Consider the following 25,467-nt stretch of genomic DNA (forward strand, 5'->3'; position numbering starts at 1 on the left):
TGGGGCTGCGGGCTCAGGAGGCCGGCTCACACCTGCTCTGCTCTCTTTGGGCTGCCTCTGACTTTCTGCCGGCGCCCATTGTGCCCGCGGCCCCTTCTGCCCAGACTGACTGGCCCTTCAATGCGTTCGTGTCCAGAAGCTTCTATACAACCTGCTAATACTTCAAATGCTGTCTAAGTTTTTCAGGAGAAAGATACAAGTTTTATTTTTCTCTTAAAATATTACTTCTTAGTCTATGTTATAAAAACTTATATGCTATGGAAAATTTGAAAAGAAAAAAGGAAAATAAATAAATAAAATCACCTATAACTCTCCCATCCAGAGAGTCACTGTTCCTGAGTAGGTTTATGTCGCCTGTGCATGGGGACACACCACCCACTGGACATAGGGCCCTGGGAGCCAGCCGTTCACGGTGCCCACAGAACATGCTGTCTGAGTGCACCGTTTCTCCTGCTAAGAGGCCACCCGTGGTTAGGACACATTAGGATTCGTTCAGATGGCAGCCATCCTACTGAAAGCCTAGCCTTCCCGGTGTTTGTGATTACAGACGATGCTGTGAAGGACATTCCTGTACACGGAGCTGTATGTAACCATTCCCTTAGGGTGACTCCTCGGGTGGAGCAGCAGGGCCACTGGGAGGAGCCTGGCCTGAGCCTTGGGCATCTGGACGCCCCATGCATGGGGTGTTGTCATGATCTGCTTCCATCAGCAGAGGAGATGAACACCGAATGGCAGAGAAGGTGGCCTGCCAGGGAGGGGCAGGCCCTCAGGCAGGCACCATGCCCCACTCTGTGCTCCACGCCTTGGGGACAGCCGCAGAGCACAGGTGCTGCCAGGCTTGACCTGGCCACGCAACTTAGGCCTTGCTTCTCCAGGCACCTGGTGGACCACTAGGGGCTCAAAGCTCGCAAAGCCCAGGCGAGAGGTCTGTGTTTTTGGGTCAACCAGAAAAACTCCCTCCCCTTCCCGGGTGTCACACATGCCAGCCTTGGGCCAGGCTCCCGGGAGGCAGGGGCCGGCACTGCCAACGGAGGCTCTGGTGTCAGCAGGATGGAGCAGCCAGGACGCAGTGGGCACCGCCTATTCTCAAGGAGTCAATCTGCTTTTATGCCAGAGGACTAACAATACCCACGTATGCCCAGGGCTGGGCTGTGGCACAGGGTAGAGTGCCCGCCTAGCACGTGTGAGGCACTGGGTTCCATCCTCAGCTCCACATAAAATAAACAAAAAAATAAAGGCATGCTGTCCATCTATACGTACAATTTTTTTTAAAAGGAATATGTACAAGTTTTATTTAAAGAAACATCAAAACCTCCCAAACCAAGTTAACTAGTGGAAACACGTGCCAATGTAGAATGTAGAACTTTCTAGAAATTAAATCTTACTGGAAAACCTCTGTCTCTGTCCTTGAAAAGTGAATCTCTCTTTGTCAGTATCTATGGTCCCTAAGGAATTTAACCACACATACCTACCAACTTAGTTCACAAAGAGCCAAATATGAAATGCATACTAAAGGGCTTTAGAAATCATGAGTGCTTCATACGTCTTAATTATTACTATAAAAAATAAGATGATGAGAAACATAAACTAGGATTTCCCTTAATTGGCTTAATGTGATCTTCAAAAGGGAAGAAATAGAAGGTTTTCTTTTTAATCAGATAGCTATCCTCAAATACATATGTAGATTATGGTAATTTCTTTAAAATGCAAGTCTTTAAACGGATACAACGTACAGACGGCTGTACTGGTCTGTTTCTTTCAAACAGCAGAATATACGGGGCAAAGGAGCACTGTTCCATACATAATTAAGCCCCTTCCCTTTAATTATTAAAATCAGCAAAACGCACTGGCAGCTGGCGGTCTGCAAACCCGCAGACACACGTTGGCAGGGAGGTGCCAACCTTCCACAGACCTGGCTTTCTGCGATCACTGTGTTTCAGAGAGCAGCGACTGTGTCCACTACTGCTGCCAGTCCTGGACTTAGCTGCTCTGTCATTCAGGAAACGGCCACGGTCCTTCGGAAGCAAAGCGGTTCGTATCATGCGAATGCTTTAGAAAGAGGTCTAAACAAAGCCGCAACGTGAGAATTCGCTGACTGACTCCAGAGAGCAGTACTGGCCAGGCCGCCATGGCAGAGAGGACTGGCTGCAGACCAGCCTCCCTGTAGCACCCCAGCACGCCCAGCCACACTCACCTGTCCCCCAGGGGAACATCATCACAAGCCCAGAGCTCGGGTGACGGGACTCAGGGAAAGGCAAGCCCTCTCTGCAGCCCAGCCTGAGCAGAGTGGCCTGCACCTACCATGGTCCGTGCTCTCTGCTGGGCCCCCTCCTGAGGGCCGTGGTAGAAGGCCAGGAACCACAGCAAGGCTGCAGGCGGGTCCATGTCCGACCTCAGTAACTGCTCGGCGGCCACGTCAGCCCATCCTCCAAAGTGGGCGAGCAGAAACCAGGTCTGCAGGGGCCCTCCACGGGATCTGCAACAGAGCCAGGAAGCCTGGCTTTGCTTTTCCTTTCTCTTTGGCTGAGGATTCAACCCAGGGCATTCCACACTTTTTACTTTTTATCTTGAGACAGGATCTCACTTAAGTTTCCCTTTCTGGCCTGGATCCTGTGATCCTCCTGCCTCAGCCTCCTGAGTTGTGGAGATTATAGGTGTGCACCTCCGTGCGTGGCAGCTTTAATGTTTGTATCGGGCTTAAACTGTACTTGTTCACTCTAGAATGACCTGCAAAGAACACAGCTACCCTCAAAACCTGTCAGAGTGCCACTCTGAACCCAGCAGAAAGCATCTAAAGGGACACCTCTCAAAACCCCATGTGTGCCAGGCTTGGTGAGAGGCTGAGGCAGGAGGATAAAAGTCCAAGGCCAGCATGAGCAACTCAGTGAGGGCTTTAAGCTACTCAGGGAGACCCTGTCTCTAAATAAAATATAAAAAAGGGCTGGGGATGTGGCTCAGTGGTTAAGTACCCCTGGGTTCAGTCCTCAGCACCCAAACCAAAAACAAGCCCCATGTGCTCTGAGGACATTGGACATTGTGTTACCACCAGGTTCCTTAAATGAGCACAGCTGTGAGGAAGAAAAGTCTGGGCTGGTAACAGCAGATGCGACAGAGGATGAGACCCTGCAAAGCGCCTCCTGCCTGCGCCTGGCCTGCACAGCTGGGCTGCTGTGGAGGTGGGCCTCCCTGCCATAGGGGGGAGGCTTCTCTGCAGCCAGTTCACAGTGGACCTGGCCCGGGCAGGCCAGAGCAGGAGAGGAAGTGGGTCCTGGGGTCCAGAAGGAAGTCAGCCTTTGGGACACAGGGGCAGAGGTAGGACATGGGGAGAAACCCGTGCGGCTTCCTTTCCAGGGAGACCCAGGTTCTGATCAACGTTCCAGCAACGGGGAATGTCTGCAGAGCGGTGTGTTCTCTGCCTTCCTGTCCTCAGGGGGTGTCGGTGCCAGGAGGCTGACGCCTCTTGCAAGCTTCCCCATCACACAGGGCCCGGGGTTGCTGAGGGTGAAGGCTGCTTTTCTCTAGACGTCTTGGCAGGTGACTGCCTGCCCTACAGACAATGGGGCAGGCGGGCCTGAGGTCAGGGGTGGTGGGGGCACTTCCCTCTGCACTGGCTACAGGAACAAGAGTGCTCCAGGCTTCTCTGCAGCCAGTTCACAGTGGACCTGGCCCGGGTTCCTTCACGTCCAGGGGTTCCCCGAGCTCTAAGCACTGTCCTTGCCTCCCTAGCCACTGTGTCTGAGCCCTCGGGAGGAGGGGCCGCTCAGTCCTGGTCCCTGGAGGACAGCAGCCCATCCAGTCCCAGAGGCACTGGCTGGGTTGGGTTGTCACAGACCTGCGCTCCGTCTATCTGCCTGACCTGCCCTGCCCACCCGCGCGGCTTCCCCCCACCTCTCACCAGGCAGGTGCCGGCCTGTGTGATGAGGGCCAGGGAAGGGCCTGCAGCCGGTCAAGGGGAAGGGCTGAGGGAAGGACCTGCCGGGAGGGGGCCTGGGCAGCGCTGCTTACCCCTGGGGCTGGTTTTCCACGGCCTCTCTGAGCTGCTGGGAGATGAGCTGCAGTCGCTGGAGCCAGCGTCCCTGGGGGAGACCTATGGGTGCAGAAAAGAAGTCAGAGGCAGACCTGGGAAGCGCCGAACCCAGGAGGAGCGACCTGTGGGGAGCCTGGAGCAGTCTGAGGACAGGCCTCTCCTCTCCTGGTTCATGGCACCAAGCCCTGCTTTTCCCAGCCGGGATCTTCTCAGCCTGGGGAGGAAACATCTGTCCAAGTTACGCGGGGACAAACGTGAAAGCGCCTGACGCAGTTACAAGGAAGTGGCTGAAGGGTTCAGAAGCAGCCACCTTGTCACGTGGGCCACGCAGCCCGTGCCCAGGGTCTTTCTTTTCCATCCCCCTGACCTCGGCTCCGTCACTATAACTCGTGGTTCCGATGTACACGGAGACTGGACCAAAGCCACCGATGAGGAACAGGAATGGACCGCTCACCTGACCTAGGGTCGTGAAGACTCTGGAATACGACCTTGGTTCACATTAAAGAGGGAAAACCGTGTGGGCATCGTGCGGACAAAGGCTTCCGCACGCTCTCCTGGCCTCCTGTGGCTCTACGGTGTGCCAGCATGCGTGTGCTCACAGCTCCCATCAAGGTCACGTGACGGGGGTGACAGAACAGTGAGGACAGCTATGGGAGTACTGAGGGCGTCTCCAGGGTGCCAGGGCACAGGGCACCGCCTCGACTCGCGGAGCTCCCCGACCTTCAGCTCACAGCTTCTGGGTGTTTTTCATTTTCATGGTTTTTTTTAGTGGTTTAGTTACTTATTTTACTTCCCTCTCTAATGGCTGCTAGCTAGGGCCCAGCAGTGACCCTCTTTTGTGCCCCGGGGACCTCACAGTAGACACGAGATACATTTCCAATCCCAACACCGCTCTAGTGCTCAAGCGCACCAGTGCTGGGAAAGGACATGTCCCCGAGAGCAACAGAGCTTCTGGACTTCGGCTTGAAGTCACTGGTCTATGTGGGGCAGACGTCTAGGACAGGGACTGTGATCACCCAGAGATCCCACTGGGGCCACCCCCAGCATCTGAGGACAGCGCCAGATGGGTCACCTTGGGCCAGAGCCTTCATCTCCTAAAAAAGGAGGAGGAATTCTGGTTTTGTAAAATGCTCTGAAGCGGAACCTCCGCCTTCCTCCAGGGGTCCTCTTCCCTGTGGTGCTGAGGACGGGACGGCCAGGCGAGCCCTCCTGCACTGGACCACGACCCAGCCCCTCCACACAGGTCCCACTAGAGTCTGGGAGAAAGGAAGCCGAGGGACCGGTGGTGGCCCCAGCGCTGCCACCCTCCCTGCACCCCAGTGTTTGCAGCGCTCCCTGAACATGAGCTCACATGTCCCATGGAGGCGGTGGCTGAGAAGGAAGGGCGGTGGCTGTGGTCTGATGTCAGCGTGGCACCAGTGCTCCAACCCTCCATCCACCCCCTTGGTGAGGTGAGATTCCCCTGGGTTTTCCCGGCCTCGCCCTCCACCTTCCCTGCTCCTCAGCAACAGGCCGCGGGGTGGAGAGAATGGAAAACACACGAGCTGTTTCATCTGACTCAGCCGCGCCTCAGCCTGCGCCTGGCACCGCGGGGCCCGGTACTGGACCAGACCCTCACAGAAGAGCCAGAGCCACTCTCCCCTCTCCTTTCCCCTTCTTTTGGTCCGTGATTATAACCAGGAAACGAAGCAGATTCTCATGTCAAAATCCTCAGAAGGTGAGGCCCGGGGAGCTTAAGGGATCTTGGACACAAGGCCATCTCCGTGGACAGATAAGGGATTGAGCGGGAAGGGTCACTGCTGGCCAAAGGTCTTCCCAGAAGTTACTGTGGTCTGGACTCACCTTCGGGAAGTTGCGACAGCACTGTGGCAAGAGACGCAGGGGCGTGAGGAAAGTAGGCCTTGAACGCAAACCTCAGCTGCAACGGGAGCACATGTAAGAAGAGCACACTCGTCAGACTCAGGGCGTGAGGAAGACAGCCCTCCTGCGCTGCCCCCGAGACCCGCTGTACTGACATGGGCAGACAGTCTCTTAAACTCTGATAAAGGAAATATGCTTCCAATAACCTTATAAATATTATCCAGAGTAACAAACCTCTTAAACTCACCTTTTGGGACTTAAGAAAAATGAAGTTATGCTCTCCATGTCTTATCTGGCTCTTTACCCGACACAAACCCAGTTACACATGTAGCTCTCCCATTTCAGCCGGGCTTGGTGGCTCACGCCTGTAATCCCAGCGGGTCAGGAGGCTGAGGCAGGAGGATTCAAGTTCAGAGCCAGCTTCAGCAATTTAGCAAGGCCCTAAAGCAACTCTGTGAGACCCTGTTTCTAAATAAATATAAAAAAGGGCTGTCGATGTGGCTCAATGGTTAAGCACCCCTGGTTCAATTCCTGCTATCAAAAAAACTGCACAACCTTCCGTTGCAGTAAGATCAGCTGGTATTCCCACCTGGTGTTTAAACAATAACAATGGCGGTGCTCACAGGCTCTGCAGGCCAAAGGCTGGAGCACCCACCCCAAAGGCACAGCAGCTGTTTCCCACAGAGGCAGAACCCAGCCAGCCCAAGATGCACAGGCAGTGAGCCCGGCGCGGGGGTCTGGCAGACATATGAGAGCATATCACCAGCACCAACCAACACACCCCCGCTAGGTGCCCAGAACCCCACCCAGGAGGCTAATGTTTGGATTTCAACAAGGGATTAGCCTTGCTTGTTCTCGAGTTCCACATAAACAGAACCCCAGCACATCCACTCCTTCACTTCTGGCTGTTTGGGCCCAGCTTGTTTTTTTAAGGTCCACCCATGTAATTGCACATGAGTTGTTCATTCTTGGTTGGTTGCTCAGAATTAGTCACCACAGGGACATGCCACAGTCCACCCACACTGTTCTGCTGACAGTCATCAGGGTTGTTCCCAACTGGAGCCATTATGGACAAAGCTGCAGTTGACATTCGTGTCCCTGTCTTTGTGGACAGCTGTTCCCACTGTTGGGCAAGGACAGCAGGAGAGGGTCACTGGGCCAGCGGTGCCAGTTCACTCCCCCCAGGGACGTGTGGATGTTCTAGATGCTGATTGATTCTGCCCTTTCTAGTGTCAGAAGACATCAGCTCGCGCATGCTTTTCCCGGTGGCCAATGACACCAAACAGTTTTCATATATTTACCACCAATTTATGTATCTTTAAGCCTTTGGTCCATTTCTAATCGGGCTGCCTCTAAGGAAGCTGAGAGAAGGCCTCACATTGCTGGCCAGTCCTGCCGGAGAGGACGCCTCCTCCCCGCTGGACCTGCTGTGCACGCTCTTCAGTGCTCTCTGCCCAAAGGACAGGTGCTTCGATCCTGACGTAGTGTGACCAGGCCACTCTCCTCCTATGGTCACTGCTTCTGTTTTTCGTTCCTTCTAAGAAGCCTGGCTTACCCCACGAGTGGGCATCCAGCTATTCACACCGATTGTTAATAACGTTTCTTTCCCCACTGAGCGGCCCTGTCACAAATCAACTAAGCACACAGGTGTGTGTGGGTCTGTCTGGGCTCTGTTGAAATCTGTCTGTCCTTTTGCGAGTAACTTGCAGTCTCGATGACTGTAGCTTTCAGTCTTGAAATTGGCCGGTGGATCTTCTGATTTTGTTTTGCAAAACTTCCCGGCCCCTGCAGGTCCTTTGCACTCCCATGTGACTTGGGATTCAGCTTGTTCACTTCCATTTCACAAGCTGCTGAGGTGGACTGGGACTCGCTGAAGGCACCGGTCAGCCCAGGGAGAAGGGGCACCAACAGCTCTGATCTGCTCTCCCCTGGCGTCCGAGTCGGCTTTGGTTTCCTCAGCAGTGCTGTGCAGTGCTTGGTTGGGGGCCGTGCGTCTCTGTTTAATACATTCACAAGGATTTTATGTGTGACTATGAATTTCTCTCTTTCTTCCTTTACTTTGGTTAGTTTTTGCTTTATGCATTTTGGACGGGTTACTAGGCATTTATGGTTGGTATTTCTGCTGATGAACCGACTGCTCCATCCTCAGGAAATGTCCCTCCTTCTTGGTGGACCCCTGGTCTGGGCTCCATCTGTGCTGACGTGGCCTCCTCTTTGCATGACACATCTCTATCCCTCCCTTTCCTTCGAACGACCCACCCTGGTCTTCATACTCAGGATGGGTAAGTGGAAAACAGCACACAGCTGGTCATTTGTTGTTGTTTTTTTTTAAATTTAATCTGACATATCTGCCTTTGTATTAGAATACTTAGTTAATTCATTTACTTCTTGAAGTTTTTAAAAAATATTTATTTATTTTTTTAGTTGTAGTGGGACATAGTCCTTTATTCATTTATTTGTCTATTTTTATGTGGTGCCTAGGATGGCACCCAGGGCCTGGCACATGCTAGGTGAGAGCTCTACCGCTGAGCCACAACCCAGCCCTACTTTTTGAAGTTAATGTGCTTTTGGAATGTTTGGGTTTAGGTCCATCTTTGGTGCCATCTATTTTCTTCTTCTTCTGGTGGCTAACAGCTCTGTCTCTGCCCACCTCACGCTGGGGCCCAGTGAGTGGCCCCCAAGCCCCTAGACCCCGTGGCCTGGCGGGGACACTGTTCTGAATTAAAAGCAACTACAACTCCAGTCCAGAGGCACAGCGTCCAAGGCCAGAGGCCCGGGAACAGGGGAGGGGGCTATGGCTGAAGAGCACAACTGCTCTGGCAGGGTCCTCTGCCCCGACCTGGGGTCCCAGGAGGCCACGGGCCAGCTCGCTGGAGGTCAGGTCCTAACTGGGAATATAAAGAGTGTGCAGGAGAACGAGGAATGATCGCTACGGCGACAACTCAGAACGGCTGTGAAAGCCGGTGCCCTCCGTGGAGCTCTGCTCCCAAATTCCAGGGTCAGCACCACTGAGATCCCCGTTTGCTGCAGTCTAGCTGACGGCCCCAAGGAAATGGAGGACGGGGAAAGTCAACCATAAATGCTTATTGTTGCCTTAGAAAGTAGGGACATCTGCTAAGACCTGAGCGGCTTCTTCGGCTAGGGGAGCAGGGGGACCCCAGGGCCGAGCATCCCAGCTGTGCCCTACAGATCAACTGCAGACAGCACAGAGGGGACCTGCCGTCCTTCCTGGGGAGGCAGCCAGTGCCACTCTGAGCAGCAAAGAGCCACACACACATGCCAAATCTGTGCCATGAGACACAGGCCCCTCACAACGCCCGCAGTGAGAGTTCTCTGGGGGAAAAGCCCCCGCTCCACACAGTTCTCTCCTGGGCAGTGACCTTGGTAGCTGTCACCTCTGCTGGGGGGCCCTCGGGTCCTCCAGCCAACGGATAGCACCTCCTGGTCACTGCCGTTCTTTGCACTGTCACTGGCGTCTTCGCCTGCCCCCTTTACCCCACCCCTGGCTCTGACAGGATGGACACCCGCATGAACAATGACCAGGGCTGCTCTGTGAGAAGTGGTCCTTCCTACCTGGCCCTGCCCAGCTGGGCTGCAGGAGGACTCTCCCTGGCTGAGGGTTCATCCAGCCAGAGGGACAAAGTGTAAACCCGGCCTGGGGTCTTCCTTGAGGGCCACCTGCTGGTGCATCAGCTCTAACACAGCACCAGGTACCAGGCAGGAAAGTGTCCTGACTTATTTTCAGTTAAAACGGTTTCACCTTTGCTGGGGCATTTATTTGGACACTTTCTTCATGAGCAAAAGTCCATTTGAATTACTAAAAATAGCCAGGTGTGGTGGCCATGCCTGTAATTCCCACGACTCAGGAGGCTGAGGCACGAGGATCAAATTCAAGGCAATTTAGGGAAGACCCCCCCCCCCAGGGTAACTTAGTGAGACCCTGGGTCCAAGTAAAATAAAAATAAAAAGGGGTGGGGACGAAGCTCAGTGACAAAGGCCCCAGTACCATCACTGACCAAAAAACTGTCGCAAACCGCTCAGTGGCAGTAGGTGTTTAGCACATACAGGGGCTGGGGTTTGGCCCCCCCCACCACAACCAACAAACGAACAAATAAGTTCCCTAAAGACCTTAAAAGAGAGTACTATAGGGACACTGCTACAACCATGTTCATAGCAGCACAGTTCACAATAGCTAGACTGTGGAACCAACCTAGATGCCCTTCAATAGATGAATGTATAAAAAAAAATGTGGCATGTATACACAATGAAGTACTACTCAGCACTAAAAAATGACAAAATCATGGCATTTGCAGGGAAATGGATGGCACTAGAGCAGATTATGCTAAGTGAAGCTAGCCAATCCCTAAAAAACAAATGCCAAATGTCATCTTTGATATACGGAGAGCAACTAAGAACAGAGCAGGGAGGAAGAGCATGAGAAGATTACCATTAAACAGGGACGAGAGTGGGGGGAAGGGAGAGAGAAGGGGAATTGCATGGAAATGGAAGGAGACCCTCATCGTTATACAAAATTACATATAAGAGGAAGTGAGGGGAAAGGGAAAAAAAACGAGAGAGAGAAATGAATTACAGTAGATGGGGTAGAGAGAGAAGATGGGAGGAGAGGGGAGGGGAGGGGGGAGGATAGGAAAGGCAGCAGAATACAACAGACACTAGTGTGGCAATATGTAAAATGTGGATGTGTAACCGATGTGATTCTGCAATATGTATACGGGGTAAAAATGGGAGTTCATAATCCACTTGAATCAAATGTATGAAAAATGATATGTCAAGAGCTTTGTAATGTTTTGAACAACTAATAATAAAAAATAAATAAATAAAATAAAAGTGTTCTTTTCAGGTGAACAGCCTTTTCCTCTGGGGCGAAGCTGAGTGACACACAGAGCGTAAGAAACCTGCTTGTTTTCCTTGTCCCGAGCTTCCAGGAAGCACCGTGTAAACACCTGAAGAGCAGCCAGGACTTCCGGGGCTCCATCCGTCTCCAGGAGTGCACACCTGCACAACGAGACAGGATCAACGCCTGAGTAACATAGCAAACCTGTGCCCCGACTGCGGTCAAGGCAAGCAGGGGCCGTCCTGGGCTAAGCCTCAGCAGCCGCCATCAGACTGCAGTCCCTGCTTGGAGGCAGGAGAGACCTGTCGCTCCCTTTCTAAGTACTTTCTTTACAAAGGCATGAACTCGTTCTTGGTTCGTGCATTATTAACACTGCGTGGCACTCGCGGAGACTGTGTGTTCCTGCAGACATCTGTGCACCACTGGCCCAACATGCGACATCAGCAGACATTTTGCTTTCATAAGCAGCAACAGAGCTGCCCCAAAGGGCCAAATGGCTCAGTCAAGTCCCCCAGCAAAGCGGCTGGAAAAATCTCCATATACCTGATTTGTTTCCATGCATTTCCATACAATTAGCTTTTTGCTTGTTTAAGCAAAAAAAAAAAAAAAACAAAAACAAAAAAACAAACCAAGCCAAACCAAAACCCTGCAGCCTGGCTTGCTTTACGCTAAGACAGAACTTTGCCATCTTACTTCAGGGCCATTTAGCCGAGAGTTGGCATGTTTCAAGACGACTCAGTGGCAAGTTATTTGTTGTAAACTCCCTTTCCCCAGAATCACCCCTGTGTGTGAGGGCGTGGGAGGTCTGCACCCTGCTGCCCAGCATCTGCCAGAGGCTGGAAACACTCTGGGTGACAAGTCCCTCAAAGGGGGCCTGGTCTCAGGATTCTGTGGCTAATCTCCCAGACTGCGAGCCATAACCCAGTATGCTGCGACCCTCACCCCTAGCCCTCTAAATCCAATGCCCCTCCCAGAGGACTCACATTTTAAAATAAAAAGTCATGAGCTAGTTAGAAGATAACACGCATGGCTTGCTCTGCCTTTCAGAGGAGTTCTGTTAAGAACGGCTTGATTTGTGCCTCTCCGCTGCTCCTGGCTGAAAGCCTTTTACAAAGCACAGCGGCCCTCGTGTGGTGAGGTAGGGAACTGCACCTCTTCATTCAAGCTGAGAAAGAGCCCACATGGACATTTCATGATCCTAACATCCAGTTTGATTCTGCTTTTAGAATTTAAAACGATCACAAAAAAGAAAGTTATCTTAATTCTTTGAAATAGGCTTTTAAATATACATTGACTTTTGATTTTACCTTTAATTACCAAAAAGCCTAGCCAGATATGGAGTCAGAAACTCACATTTCCCGTGGTATAGCCAGACAACTCAGATTTTTCATTCGTGCGTGGAAGCTGAGCATTTTTAGATCAACTGCTAGCAGAAACAGCATAATATTTACCTGAACATCTCATCGACAATTCTGAACACAGCCGGGTGGCAGGCTGCTTGAGGCTGTAAAACAAACAGATCAGGAGGTGAGACTACAGGTATTTCATCAATAATAAGATGCTATTATGGGGCAGATGGCTTGTCCAGGGCTGCTGGTATGGAGAAATGAGCATATTTCTTTGGGTTAGGAGGAAATAACAATTGGTCTGTGGTGGGTTGGGAGGCACAAGCAAATGTAGTGGTCCTCTTTGGGTAGGGACTACGGCAAGCTTCATCTTCTCCTTGTCCTCTGTGAGTCCCACATATCTATAATAAGCCCATATGATCCAGAAAGATGCATAAGTGTCATGGACAATTCAAAAATACCTTCTACCGGCATGCCCTAGTGAAAATAGAGCCCGCCTGTGTGACTAGTTTTATTTATATGTGCCCTTGTCTGACTTCCTCGACTGGCCTGGAAGTGCCTCAAAGTCAAGCCCTGGCCTTCTGTCTTTGGCTCCTGCTTATTTAGGGACATAATAAATTAGAATTACTATGCAGGAAACTGCCACGCTAGACTAAATGACATCACTCATTCGACACACTATGACTTAACAGCTTTAATTATTTAGGAAGAAAAGACGGTTATGAAGGAAAAAAGGCAGCTTCATCTCAAACGATGATTACCTCGTTTGCTCTGTCATGATTGGTTTCAGTGACTGACATCTGCAGAAGCTGGCCTCCTGTGGCCTCCAGTAGGGATATGGGCTCTGTGGGTCTGACCCAGGTTCCATATCTTTTTGAACAGAGGTCAAAGAACGAGTTTATGCCTGACAGAAACACTTATTTGTGTTTTCATAAAAGAGAGATTTTGCCATAGCAAACCAATGTTGGTGGGTCAGGCTCTACAGGGAAGTTCTTCGAAGCACACTGCCCTGTGCACTGCCCTGGGAAGCATTTTCACAAGAAGAACAAAAGGCTGCACTCTGCCTCTGCAGTTTTCTGGACCACCCTGTAGAAAGCATGGTGCCCACGCCAGCTTGCCCCTTCTTGGTCTGGGATGGTGTCTTGCGACATTGAGCGTTCGCCATCTAGTGTTAACGCTGCGCTACTGCAGGCTGCCCCAGAAGGCCACAGGCAGGGGCACTGCCACTTGTTGGTGAAAGGAGATAGATCTGTGATCTGCAAGTTAAAATTCTCTGGTACTGACACAGAGTAACCCACGGTCCCTAAGCCTTCACCAATTCCCACTTTTATCTAAAATAAGCCAATGTGAAATGCTCGTTATTTAAGTAAGTAACTCACAGAGGAAAGGTCGCTTGCTTCCTGGCTTTGATCTTAGCAAGCCAGTTAATCTTAGCCTTGCTGTAAGTAACAATTATTAAGAGGTCACTGGATATATGCCCGGAAAATATCACAAGTTTCCATGTATCCAAAATGGATAAGACCAAGCAAGGGACAAGCATCACAGTCCCCAGGAAGCGTGCTTTGCCTAGGTCTGCAGACCAGGCCTCAGTCTTCCAGGTAGACCACCTGCCTCTAGAGTGTTTGGGACCAACAGCACTGCTGCGTGCCCACAGGAGGACAAACAGTACCTGAGAATGCACAGGGAGAACAAGACCAGGATGGAACACGTCAAAAGAGAAACATTTCCTTTTATTCTAAATAGCCAACAACCCCGGGGCCATCCTGAGGGTTGAGCTAGCTGCAAAACTCCACGTTTGATTACATGGATCTCTGGATGGCAAAGGAAAGCATGATCCAAGGGGTAGATTGGGGCTGCCATGAGAGCCAAGGGGAAATTGAGTAAGAAAGTTCTACCGTCAAACAAGAATGAGCGCGAGAAAGAACTTAGGAGTGTTTTCCAGCAAGAGAGCTCCATCAAATGCTTCAAGTGTCCCCAGGTTGTGTGGAATCTGCCTGTTCCCCCATGCAGTGGACTGTCCACTTACAATTCTTTCTTTCCAAATATTTCAGAACCTCATTTACTCTCCACCAACTGTTAGCTCTTGGAGGCCAGGAGGTAGGGGAACTCTGCTCAAATAGCCGCAACAGGGATCTTGATGCTCAGCTACTTCTCATGGCACCCTTTGCTGTTAGTCTTTAAAATGAGACTCTAACTTTTTTCAGTGAGACCCCTCAAGAGGACTGAAGTGCTCTCAGGTTTGGCATGTGTGCCCGTGACATCAAATCACAAAAGCACACACTGAAGCTGTTTTTCTTACCATGAGAATCTTCTTTGGAAGCCACATCTCCCCTCAAGCCTTCACAGCATCCTTGCAAGTGATGAGGCAAACATTTAACCCCTCTGTCTCCTGCTGTACTGATCAAGGGGGAGCTCTGGTGACATGCATAGGTCACTGTCACCCAAGGTTCTGGAGCCTAGCTCAGAGACCCCATGATCTGTGCAATTATCTGTCCTTGAAAATGAAGAAAGAAAAACTTTCTTGGGTCCATCTGCTCGTCTGTTTTTCTCCATCCCACCAAAATCTGTTCCTTCTCAAGCTCCCTCTTCTCCATCTGGCCTAACGATTTTCATGCACAGATTATTTCAAGTCTAAGGAAACCCTGTCGTCAGGAGGCTATCAAGAACACAAGTTTGCCTTCTGCCCTCCTCCAATCCTTCCCCTAAATGTCAGAGGACAGACAGACAGGGACGACAAGCAGCTGCAGACGCTTGGTCTTGCCTTCCTTGGGCCTGGGTGGTTCTGCTGGCTGTGCGTCCGCCCTCCTTCCAGCCTGCCCGCCAGCCCACAGCCACCTGGCCTCCAATGGCTGGTCCACAGCTGCCCCAGAGCAGGGAGGCCATCGCTGTGGAGGAAGGGCACAGCAGCCATGCTTGCTGCTGCTGCTGCTTGGGAGAGGAGAGGGACAGGCCCTGCCGCCAGCCCCGAGAGCTGCGGACAGCATCGGCCTCCAGCTCCACCCACAGGTGTTTTTATTCTGTCTTCATCCCAAACCAGCAATGACTATTACAAACACACAGAAGAGAACTGAGAACACAGATGAGCAAGTCTCAGGAAGAAATATCCATCTTTTTCTATTTTTTGATTCTGTGCATGTGAGAGAGGCACAGAAAACAAACCAGAAAGGGAAATCAAATCATGATCTGAGGTAATTCACAGCTAAAAGCAAATGCCTCTTAGAAAAAACTACAAAGGTGGCCAAGGGCAGGAACTCCCCAAGTCTCTTCCCGTCACCACTCTTCATGGACACACGCCCCTTCACCATCGAGACGGAAGGTGCAGATGAGCAGCAAGGAGCTGCAGCTTAGGGAGCTCGCAATGGATTCTCTTTCCAAGGCCCATCTGAATGCTCAGGAAGTTTCCATCTGAGCAATCTGCAGAAGGACTCCCCCTCCACGTGGCCCACCAGCCAGGCCGCCTGGTCCTGCGAGGATCCGACTGTTGGGAGCCTCTGTCGCCGGCTGGTATACACATATAAATCAAAGGGCAACTATATCCACCACGAAAGCTTTCTACTTAAAAAAGATTCTCCCTAAGATTAATTCCAACAATAAACGCCTTTATTGAGTTAAAGAATGATTTGGTTTTCAAACAATCTATTTATATAAAAACCTTCACATCTACCATATAAAATTAGGCATCTTTATAAATATGGATTTTTCATGATGCCATTTTCCCCCTATTTTCAAAATGCTAAACATAAAACTGTAAATATTCCTTTTACGCTTTAGGATCTATTTTGTTTTAAAACATTCAAGTTTCTTACAATAAATTTGGGTTTAGAGGAATTATTCTTTCTTTTTAATCTTTACCAGATGTTGTTTATACTACGAGCAATTTTTTTCAGTACTCCATAATGCAATTATTGTTTAATTAGTGATAAATCTGTCATTCCTGGGCTTAAAAACTTAACAAGTACCAAATGTACTTTTGCGTTTTAAATTTACACACGCTCTCTAAGACACTGAAGTGGGAGGTGCACCTGGGGGATGCCCAGCTCTGGACGCTGGACAAAAATCCCTGAAATCTGGTCCCTGGACCAGTGCCTGGATCCAGCCAGCCTGAGCAGGGGGAAGCTTTCTCGGTGCCCACACCACTCTGGGGCCAGCCTGAGTGGTAAAGGACGCCCGGGGCACGGCTGCCCTGGCTTCTGTTGCTGTCCGCCTGTGTGTTTTCCCTCGCAGGCTCCATCTTTGCCTGGCTGCAGGGTCACATCCCCAGCAGGGACACTGTCCTGCAGTCTGGGCTTTCTCTACCAGACAGTCCAGGGGCATCTGGTGCCCCCCAGAGGTCAGCACTGGGAAGTGCAGCTGCTGCCTGGAGGCAGAGCCCACAGCTTCAGCCACTGCTGAGAGTCTTCCACTCATGCAACACATTAAAAAGGAAACACTTAAAAGACTGTGGAGGGGAAAACGAGGAAAAGGAAACTCTAGAGCATCAGTGACAGCTATCTGTGCACAGAAACGGATCACATGGTGCAGGCTGTGGAGCTGTTTCCATCACAGCATTTTGCGAAAGGGAACCTGTGCCCTGCGGTCTTGTGGAAACAAAGTCCCTTTTTCCTTTTGAGATGGTCACGACTGCTGTCTGGAGAAAGAAGACGAGCGCACACTTAGCTCACACCAAGAGCCCTGAGGTGGCCAGAGCTTTTGTTCTGAAGCTCTTTCGAGTTAAGAAGTGCTTTGGTTGAGCTGTGAGGCCTTTTAGGCAGGAGACTCGGGGAGGAGTGGACTCATCACCTGGGCACAAGACCCAAACCAACCCTGCCCCCTCAGTGCCAGCCTCTCCATCTGCTGGGGAGGTGACAAGCAGCTCCTCAGGACACCGCTGCAGTAGCCATAACTGCAGGTCCAGGGTGCCCCGCCCTGGCACACAGCAGCGTAGCGCAGGCACCCTGCCACCTGCCAGCCTTCTCACTCAGGGCGGGCTCCAAACAATAGCTCTCTGGGCCCACCAACAGAACCAAGGGGAAGCACAGCCTCGTTCTGATTGGGGCCAGCCTCGGAAACCCAGAGGCTGCATGCTTTGCGAGTGGCTTCCACTGCTCTTGGTGACAGCACCAGTCTTTAAGGGCAGGTCTGAGGCCAGGGGTTGTGGCCTTCCTGTGACGGTGCTGCCAGGGAGCAAAGCACCGTCTGTCTTTTCTTTTCTTTCTTGTTGCTGTGGTTTGCTTGGGTTCTGGGATTGAGCCAGAAGTGTTCCACATCCCCAGCCATTTCTTATTTTTTACTGCGAGACAGGGTCTTGCTGAGTTGCTTAGGGCCTCACTAAATTGCTGAGGCTGGCCTTGAACTCATGATCCTCCTGCTTCAGCCTCCTGAGATGCTGGGATTATAGTGTGCACCACCACTCCTGGCTAAGACCATCTTCTTTTAAGAAGTTTCAGTCTGTACAGTAAAAACTGGGGTTAAAACTTGTACAAACTTCAATTTATCTGGGGGCCACCATCTGTGGCAAGCAGCCATGTACTAGGGGACAGTTTGGTCCATGAAAGCCAAAGGATGAGCCCCCAAAATAAACAGTTTGGAAAACTCATTTTTATTTTAGAAACCAAAGATGTGTGTGTGTATGTGTGTGTGTGTGTATAAAATTCATGTGACAACAGACCAGTCCCTATCATTTGGAGTCTCAGTGGAGCACACCAGGCCTCTGCAGTCCTGAAAGGCCAAGGAACATCTGGGAGGTCACCGCACTCTACAGCACTTTCATCTTGTGCTTTGCTATATCTTGGTAACTATAGAATTTCCAGGACTTGCTGTGTAGAGTCCCCAGAGATGGAAATATAATTAACGGCGTTCCATATAAAACACGAGTTACGTAGACCATCACGCTTTAATCACTCTCAGAGCCGGACTCTAATGTAATAGGCATCGGGTTTCCTCTGCAGCACAGCACAGCAGGCTGGTGCTGGATCTTGGAGATCCAGCTGATACCTCGGCTCGGTCCTGTCACTGCACCAAGATACTGCGCTGCGATAAACAGGTCGGATGATGCAATTAGGAAGCAGTTCTTCAGGTTACCCCCATAATCACCCTGTAGGTCACAGGCTTGTTCCAGCCCGAGGGGCCCTCGGGCATGGCAGGCCACGATGCCTGGGGAGAGTGGCCCACGCCAATCAGGGGCTTCTAGCCAGTCTGTATTGTAATTACCTCCCATGAACCATGAGGCACAGAGAGGTCACATCCTGCCAATGCCACAATAAATTAAACCAAATAACACCCTCTAGAATCTCCTTTGAACCATAATAAAAGCTCTGAATCTCTAACACATGATCCTGATAAACTCTTGGGGAATCGATGGGCGCTGGCATTGTTCAGCGGGCAAGGCTACGGTTCACTACAAACAGTGCCTGAAGATTCTGCAATGTGATGTCCGATGGGAGAGGCGCCTCTCTCTCTGCTGTGCTCACTAAAGTGCCACTCACGTAGAAGGGACACAGGGGAGGTTCAGAGAAGAGCCACAGGAGCAATGAAAGGTCACGGAAAAACCCACAGGGCGGGAAGTTCTCCACTGAAAGGGGCTCACAGAAAACTGGTCAAGCCTCTCAGAAGCACATAGTCCACTTTCTCTATTTTACCGCTGAGAAGCAACCAGAAGAAAAGTGCCTTAAGTTACAGCATGCACATTTAAGTCAGAAATAAAATTACGAGGCAATAAAGGTGATTTATTGCCTTTAGCAATCTGGAATGGGCTGCCAGAGGGCTTCCAAAATTTTTTGTTTATTTTAAATTGTGTTGTGATTATTTTAAAGTAAGGTGCATTCTTATCTCTTGCTTTAATATGCAACTCTCTTGAAAATGAGGAGATCAAATAGTAACTGCCCTTAAAAATGAACTCTTGGGGTCTCTCAGTCTTAATACGTGTTTTTCTTTCTTTTTTCTTACCACGTGCTGTAAACTTTCAGATCGAGTGGGTTCAGTCGGGGCACCCGACTGGCAGGTGACAGTGGCAGGACCCACATGGTTCTCTGACTGGGAAGCCCAGACACTAAGAGCAGGAGGGGCCCTGGAACAACAGGTGGGCAGGCCCCAGAGGAGGCGGCAACTGGTGCCACCGGGATTCCCACACTCAGCCTCCAGCTTGAAAGAGAAAGAAGAAAACAGGAGGTTCCAGCAGAATTAAACACAGAGGAGGCCCTGGAGGCAACGAGGCCCTGCTGGTGAGCATAGGACCTTGGGCCCAGCCAGCCCTGGCCCCAAGCGTCTCAGCCAGGACCAGGTGGACACTCCCGACCCGTGTCCTGGCCACACTTGGGATGGGGCTGTCAGCAGAGCTCTCTGAGCTCACGACTCTGTGCCAAACCCTCAGAGGTGACAGTGGATGGGAAACAGTGCAGTCCACGAAGGGTCCTGGGAGACACTCTGTGGCACACGGCACAGCCCTGCGGCGATGGCAGCTTGCCACGTCATCACCCCTGTGACTCTCCAGCTGGTGGTGCAAGTGTGACAGATGTGGCTATGCTCTGACAGCACCAACTCCACTTTGGGCTTTCTCTTGTCACACAGGTGTGACTTGAGCCAAGCGGCTGACAGCTGTCACCAACATGCAAAGGAGCTGATATCCTGGGCTTTTCTCTCCCGACCCCGAGGCCTGGTCATGTGCCTGCTAGGAGTGGGCACCAGCATCCTCAGATGGCCTCGGAGACACGACACTTGCTGCGACTACACCCCGTAGTCCACGCTCTGCCCCAGAGAACAGGTCCCCCTGGGCTGCGGCCTTCACAGCAACACACAGCCAACGAGTGTGGCTTGACAGCACAGTCTCCAGACCTTTCTTCTGTGGACACAATCTGTTATTTTGACTTTTCCCCTTTGCTTTGAGATGAGAACCCCTGGGCTCAGGGCACCCTCCTGTCTCAGCCTCCTGAGTGCTGGCCTCAACACTCAGGAGGGTGCGCCAACACGCTCGGCTTTCTTCTGCCTATTTTTGTCTACATTTTCACACATTCCTGTGCTTATCTGTACTCATTCTGCTCTTGTATGTCTTGGTACAAACCAGGTCATGTGGAAACTACCCATGCCTCATTCACTTGTCGCTTGATTGAGAGATAAAAGGACCAAGGAGTGGGGCCACCCTGGCTGGTCCACTGTGACATGTAGCTTTTTCGATTTTTTCATCTTGATTTCTTAACATAACTGCACACTGACTGCACAGAGCTGCCTCCCACAGAAGGAGCCGCAGGACGGCTGACGCTGGGCCAGGCAGTGTGGCCCTGGGGCCACTGAGTCCTTGACTTCACAGGCCTGGGGATGAAGGCAGTGGAGCCATCACAGAAGGAGGTTCCAAGGCTGAGAGCCTCACCCAAGAGAAAGTTCCAGAACCTCAGCTCTCTCGCTGCTCTGGTCGTTTTTCTGGGTTCTCTTTTGGTCTCCTGACTGCTACTGTTCCTCTGGTGAAGAGCAAGAGGCTTATTCTTAAACTGTTTCTGTTAACTGATTCCTCCTCTCCCTTGGCCACAGATCTTCATTTTTAGAAAACTTCCCCCTCATGTTGAAATAAGAAATAGTATCTCTAAAAAGCCTGCTGTGGAGTCCCTGGCCTCCTTGGGCACCCCAGGCCTGCAGGGCACCTGTGGCCGGGACAGGGGGGCCGGGGAAGAGCAGTGCTCAGCCTCCTTCCCGAGCACCACCATCCTGTGGTGTGGGGAGAAGGCGGGCCGCGGACAGAGCGGACTGCGTTCCGACAAGTGCAACGGGGAGGGGCCAATAAAGTGCTCCTTTGCAGAGCCCCCAGCACCTTTGCTGTCTAAATGTCCATCCTGTGAATACACCATCTGAGGCCCAGGGATCATGTGGCTCTCAAACCTCTCCCCCTAGGCACCAAGTGCATAGAAAAGCTGGCGAACCGGGTGCTTTCTAGATCAAATGTAAACACCCATCTCCTATTTACACCCGCCCCACCCTCAACTCCAAGAAACGATTCCCAGCATCTCCCTTGAGGATTTTCCCCTCACCAAGCCTCGCACGTACCAGTAATGAGTCTTTGACAAAGCACTCGATCTCTCTCAGACGATGCCTCTCACTGGAGACGAGCTTTTCAAAAAGACATAGCACTGCTCTTTCAAGGCTGGGAAGGTGCCGAAGCCATAGACTGGTGACAGCCGCCACGGGGAGAGAGATCTTCTTCCTTTCAGCGAGAAACAAGAGGAATGTTAGGTAGACATGGATCCTGAAAAAAGAATGAGCAACACTCACCGTGGGATGCCCACCCAGCGCAGCAGGCCTCTCGGTGGCCAGAGCCAGAGGGAACATTCATGGCACCCAGGAACAGTCACTTTGTACTCCTTTGAAAATAACACAACTACACTGGTACCTAACTCACTGTAAGAATCAGAGAAATGTCAGAAAAGAAATCTGCATTCAAGAAAGATAAGCAAATTGACAGTGAAGAAAGAAAAAGAGAGGGATGAAAAATGAGTGGGAGACAGGTCTCGTGTGTCCAGGTAAACGCAGGCCCAAACTTCAGAAAATAACAGATGACCTTGGGAAAGCTGCGTAACCTTTACTCCTCCGTTTCCTCATCTGTGAACTAGGTCGGAGGGTCCACACAGTAACACATGCGCAGTGCTTAGCACAGCGCTACACTGTCAATGCTGAAGAACTCTGTTTACAAACCTGTTGCTGAAAAGTTAAAAAAATACTTTTTATTAACAATTCACATATGGTGGTTCTGGCCGAGCTGATACAGAGTAGACCTTAAACATGGCAACTTCATAAAAACCATTTCTTGCAGCTGTTTCTGCTGGAGGGTCCTCCGGTGTCAGTGATTTGGGGCTCTAGCTCCCCTCCTGGGAGGGACTGAGGGGTAGGTGTCTGATTCTGCACTCTGGCCCCCAGGGCTCCCTGCCCTTACCCTCCTGTCCCATACAGAAGGGCGCTTTCAAGGTCTGCACAGGGGCTTACTGTTATTAATATGGCCCGGCCACAGGTGCCCTGTAGGCCCAGAGTGTCCGAGGAGGCCAGGGACTCCACAGCAGGCTTTTTAGAGAAACTATTTCTTATGTCAACATGAGGGCAAAGGCCTCATTACCCCTTCAATGACCCCTTCAGCCCCTGTCCCCTCACCATGACTCCTGGGCCACTTCTCTGCAGAGCTGGTGGGAAGCCCAGGGACCACTGTCTTCCCGCTTTGTCCTTGCACCCACCTTGTCACCAGGGGGATCACCGAGGACCAGGTGGAGGGCGGGAGGGCCTGGGCACGGCCTGCCTCTGGGCTCCTCTGATCTCACGTCCTCACCCTGAGCTTCGACTCAGCAGGGACCCCAAGCAGGGCCCCTTCCTCCATCCCGTCGCCTCCCACACCTGGCAAAGAGCTGCTGCAGGCCCACAGCCCTCCATGCCAGCTGTGCCCGACTCAGGTGGAAAGGGGAGAGCGGACCAGTGCTGTGAAGGATCGGCCAGGGGCTCTGCTGGAGGCGTGTGGACTCAGGCGCAGCAAGCAGAGGCACTAACAGGCCCACAGTGTCCCAGATCCCGGGCGAGCTCTGCCTGGTGACAGGCTTTGGGGAGGTGCTGGCGGCACGGAAGGTGGTGAGAATGGATGAGGAGCTAAGGGAGGAGCACTGAGCGGGAGAGGAGGGCCTGGGCACAGGCCATGCCCAGGAACACGGGCACTCAGGCGTCAGTGGAGAAGGAGGAAATGCAGACGGCAAGCGAGCGGGAAGGCCGCACCAGGCAGGCCCTCGATGGACGCAGAAGAGGGTGAGGGGAAGAGGGGGTGGCGGCGAGGGCAGGACAGGAGCTGGGCCTCCAGAGGGACAGCTGCAACAGGAGGACACCAGGAGGAGTCTGTGTGGCCTGAGAGTGGAGTTTGAGGACCATGCGGCCCCGACTGGTGACGGACAGGCACCCACTGCAGCAGTATCACAGAGACCAAGTTAGAAGCCACTGGGACGTGTGTCCCAGGAACAACGGGGTGGAGTAAGACCCACGGACACTGTGGCACATGCTCCTTTTTTTGTTTTATAATAAATGAGCTGGGTCTGCATCCCCTGAAGGACGTCCAAGGTAGGGTAGTTGAGAAAAGGTTCCAGAGTGGTACGTATAGTGTGACAGTAGATGTGTGTTGTTCTGTACTTAAAAGCTACTTTAAGAAGAATGAGGACTCCTTTAAATAGACTACTGTGCGTTAATAGGAATATCAGGTATGGTTATCAGAAGTTGGTGGGGAAGACAAAGGGAGATCATTCCTGTATTGTGCTGTCTAACCTGATAAAATGAACATACATCCTGTGGAATATTTTGTTTTCTTGTATTAGAGGTTGAACCCAGGTGCTCTGTCACTAAGCCACATCCCCAGACCTTTATTTTTTGAAACAGGGCCTCACTAAATTGCTCAGCTCGCCTCGAACTTGCCGTCCTCCTACTTCAGCCTCCCAATTCACTGGGATGGTAGGCGTGCACCACCACGCCCCACTGGGGAAATTTTAGAGTCAATGAAGTAAAAAAGAAAAAACAAAAACAAATGTTTTCAGGGACATGGGCATTTTCATTCTGCTCAACGTGTGTTAGTTGGAAACTCTACGGTTGCCCTTTTCCTGCACTCTGCTTGCTCCATCTCTCTAGGCACCGGTAAAAATGATGAATTGAAAGAACTGGAGAAAATAAAGCATCGGCTCCCTCAAATCCCTACTTGGCTGCCAGGGGAGTTTCTGTGCTGGGCGGTACTTTGGGTGAATGTGGGGCAGCAGGGTTTATGGGCAATACTTTTATGATTTTTCTCCAAATTGTGGGGAGCAGGGTCTGAGAGATGCTGCCACACAAAACACCTGATTTTTAGTTCTGGATTTCTTTTTTTCTTTTTACATTTATTTTTTTTAGATGTAGGTGGACACATACATTTATTTTATTTTTATGTGGTGCTGAGGATCGAACCCAGTGCCTCATGCATGGTAGGCGAGTGCTCTGCTGCTAAGCCCCAGCCCCAGCCCTTAGTGCTGGATTTCTGACAGGAATTATCTCCTGCCAGTAGACTCTTCCAGATTAGGCGCTCCTCGACACTGAGAAAACTCAGTTTCCCCCCAATACTCAGCGTGGTGGGCAGAGATTGCTCCGCCTTCTCCAAAGAGATGGAGTAGGTGAAGAAATTGGCCTAGCTGCTTATTAAATCATTTTGCTTCAAATGTATTTTTGTTTTTAACAGCTATAAAAAAAAGGTAGAATTAAATCCTCCACTAGAAAGGTTCTTGATGGAGGCGCCCTTCTGAGGGATGCTTCTGAAGGTTCCCCGGGGGGGGGGGGGGGCAGTTGTGACATTCACTCTTCCAGTCAGCAGGCAGCAAAGGGCTGTTCAGGCCACCAGAGGACCCATGAAAGTTGGGTCCAGTTTCTGCTGGGGAATTGCTTAATCCAAAAAACCAGGAAGGATACTCTGTGCCACCCTAAACACAGGATTACTTGATAATCTCACGATTAAGTCAGCGATTTCACTGCTGTGCTCAAAAGACCCGATAAGAACAATTTTAACAATGTTAGACCCTTTAGGAAAAGTTTATTTAAGGCTCACAATGTGGAAGGTCTTCATCCACAGACGGCCGACTCCATTTCTGGGGCCTGAGGTGAGGTGGCACATCATGGAGGAAGAGTGTGCTGCAGGAAAGCGTGGGGACATGGTGCCAGGAAGCAGGGAGAGAGCTTCCCTCACCAGGACAAAATGTAAACCCCATCAGGAAGTGGTACCACTCGCCTGTGATCCCAGTCACTCAGGAGGCTGAGGCAGGAGGATTGCAAATTCAAAGCCAGCCTCAGTAACTTAGCAAGGCCTTAGGCAACTTAGCAAGATCCTGTCTCTAGATAAAATATAAAAAGGGCTGGGGATGTGGCTCCGTGGTTAAGCACCCTTAGGTTCAATCCTCAGTACCAAAAAAAAAAAAAAAAAACCTACCACAAAACAAACTATAAACCCCAAAGGCATGCTCCCAGTGACCCAGCTCCTCCACCCTGCCTTGCCTACAGTCATCACCCAGTTAATCCATTCGAGTGGATTAACGCACTGATTAGGTCAAGGCTAAACTTTCTTGCACTGTCTCACACATGAGCTTTTGGGGACACCATGTATCCAACCATAACACCCCCCCAAGAGATACACCAAAGGGAAAGTCTGCCCTGGGCACTGTGTGTGCAGAGGGCCGCAGCCAGCACGGCGGGCAGCCAGGTGAGGCAGCACCACACCACACACACCACAGCTCCTCATGATCACAAATCCGCATCACAGATTTTCACATGAAAACCTTTCCATGACTGATTTTGTGTCCCTGAGGTTGGTGGGAGAGGTGGGTGGAGGATGGTGGGAAGCCTCCAACCATGGAAGAGAAGAAATGCGGTGCAGGTCCCACTCATTC

At 51.3% G+C, this 25,467-nt stretch overlaps 1 protein-coding gene across 5 annotated transcripts in view; it reads right to left on the reverse strand.

Moving 5' to 3' along the window:
• Fancc (FA complementation group C) overlaps window positions 1-25,467 on the reverse strand; it is a 187,682-nt gene that overhangs the window by 5,865 nt on the left and 156,350 nt on the right. For 3 of the 5 annotated variants that reach the window (XM_046462729.2, XM_058585144.1, XM_058585142.1), the window contains 6 exons: window positions 21,098-21,254; window positions 12,194-12,246; window positions 10,804-10,903; window positions 5,870-5,945; window positions 4,006-4,087; window positions 2,302-2,476 (listed from right to left, as the gene is read on the reverse strand). In XM_046462729.2, coding sequence (XP_046318685.1) covers window positions 2,302-2,476; window positions 4,006-4,087; window positions 5,870-5,945; window positions 10,804-10,903; window positions 12,194-12,246; window positions 21,098-21,254 — 643 coding nt within the window. The remainder of the gene's footprint in view (window positions 1-2,301; window positions 2,477-4,005; window positions 4,088-5,869; window positions 5,946-10,803; window positions 10,904-12,193; window positions 12,247-21,097; window positions 21,255-25,467) is intronic. The other 2 variants (XM_058585143.1, XM_058585145.1) reach the window with 2 other exon arrangements.

This window comes from Marmota monax, unplaced genomic scaffold (assembly GCF_021218885.2).
Source record: "Marmota monax isolate L192 unplaced genomic scaffold, Marmota_monax_Labrador192_F-V1.1 WCK01_AAM20220418_F8-fsc00180, whole genome shotgun sequence".
Lineage (NCBI taxonomy): Eukaryota > Metazoa > Chordata > Mammalia > Rodentia > Sciuridae > Marmota > Marmota monax.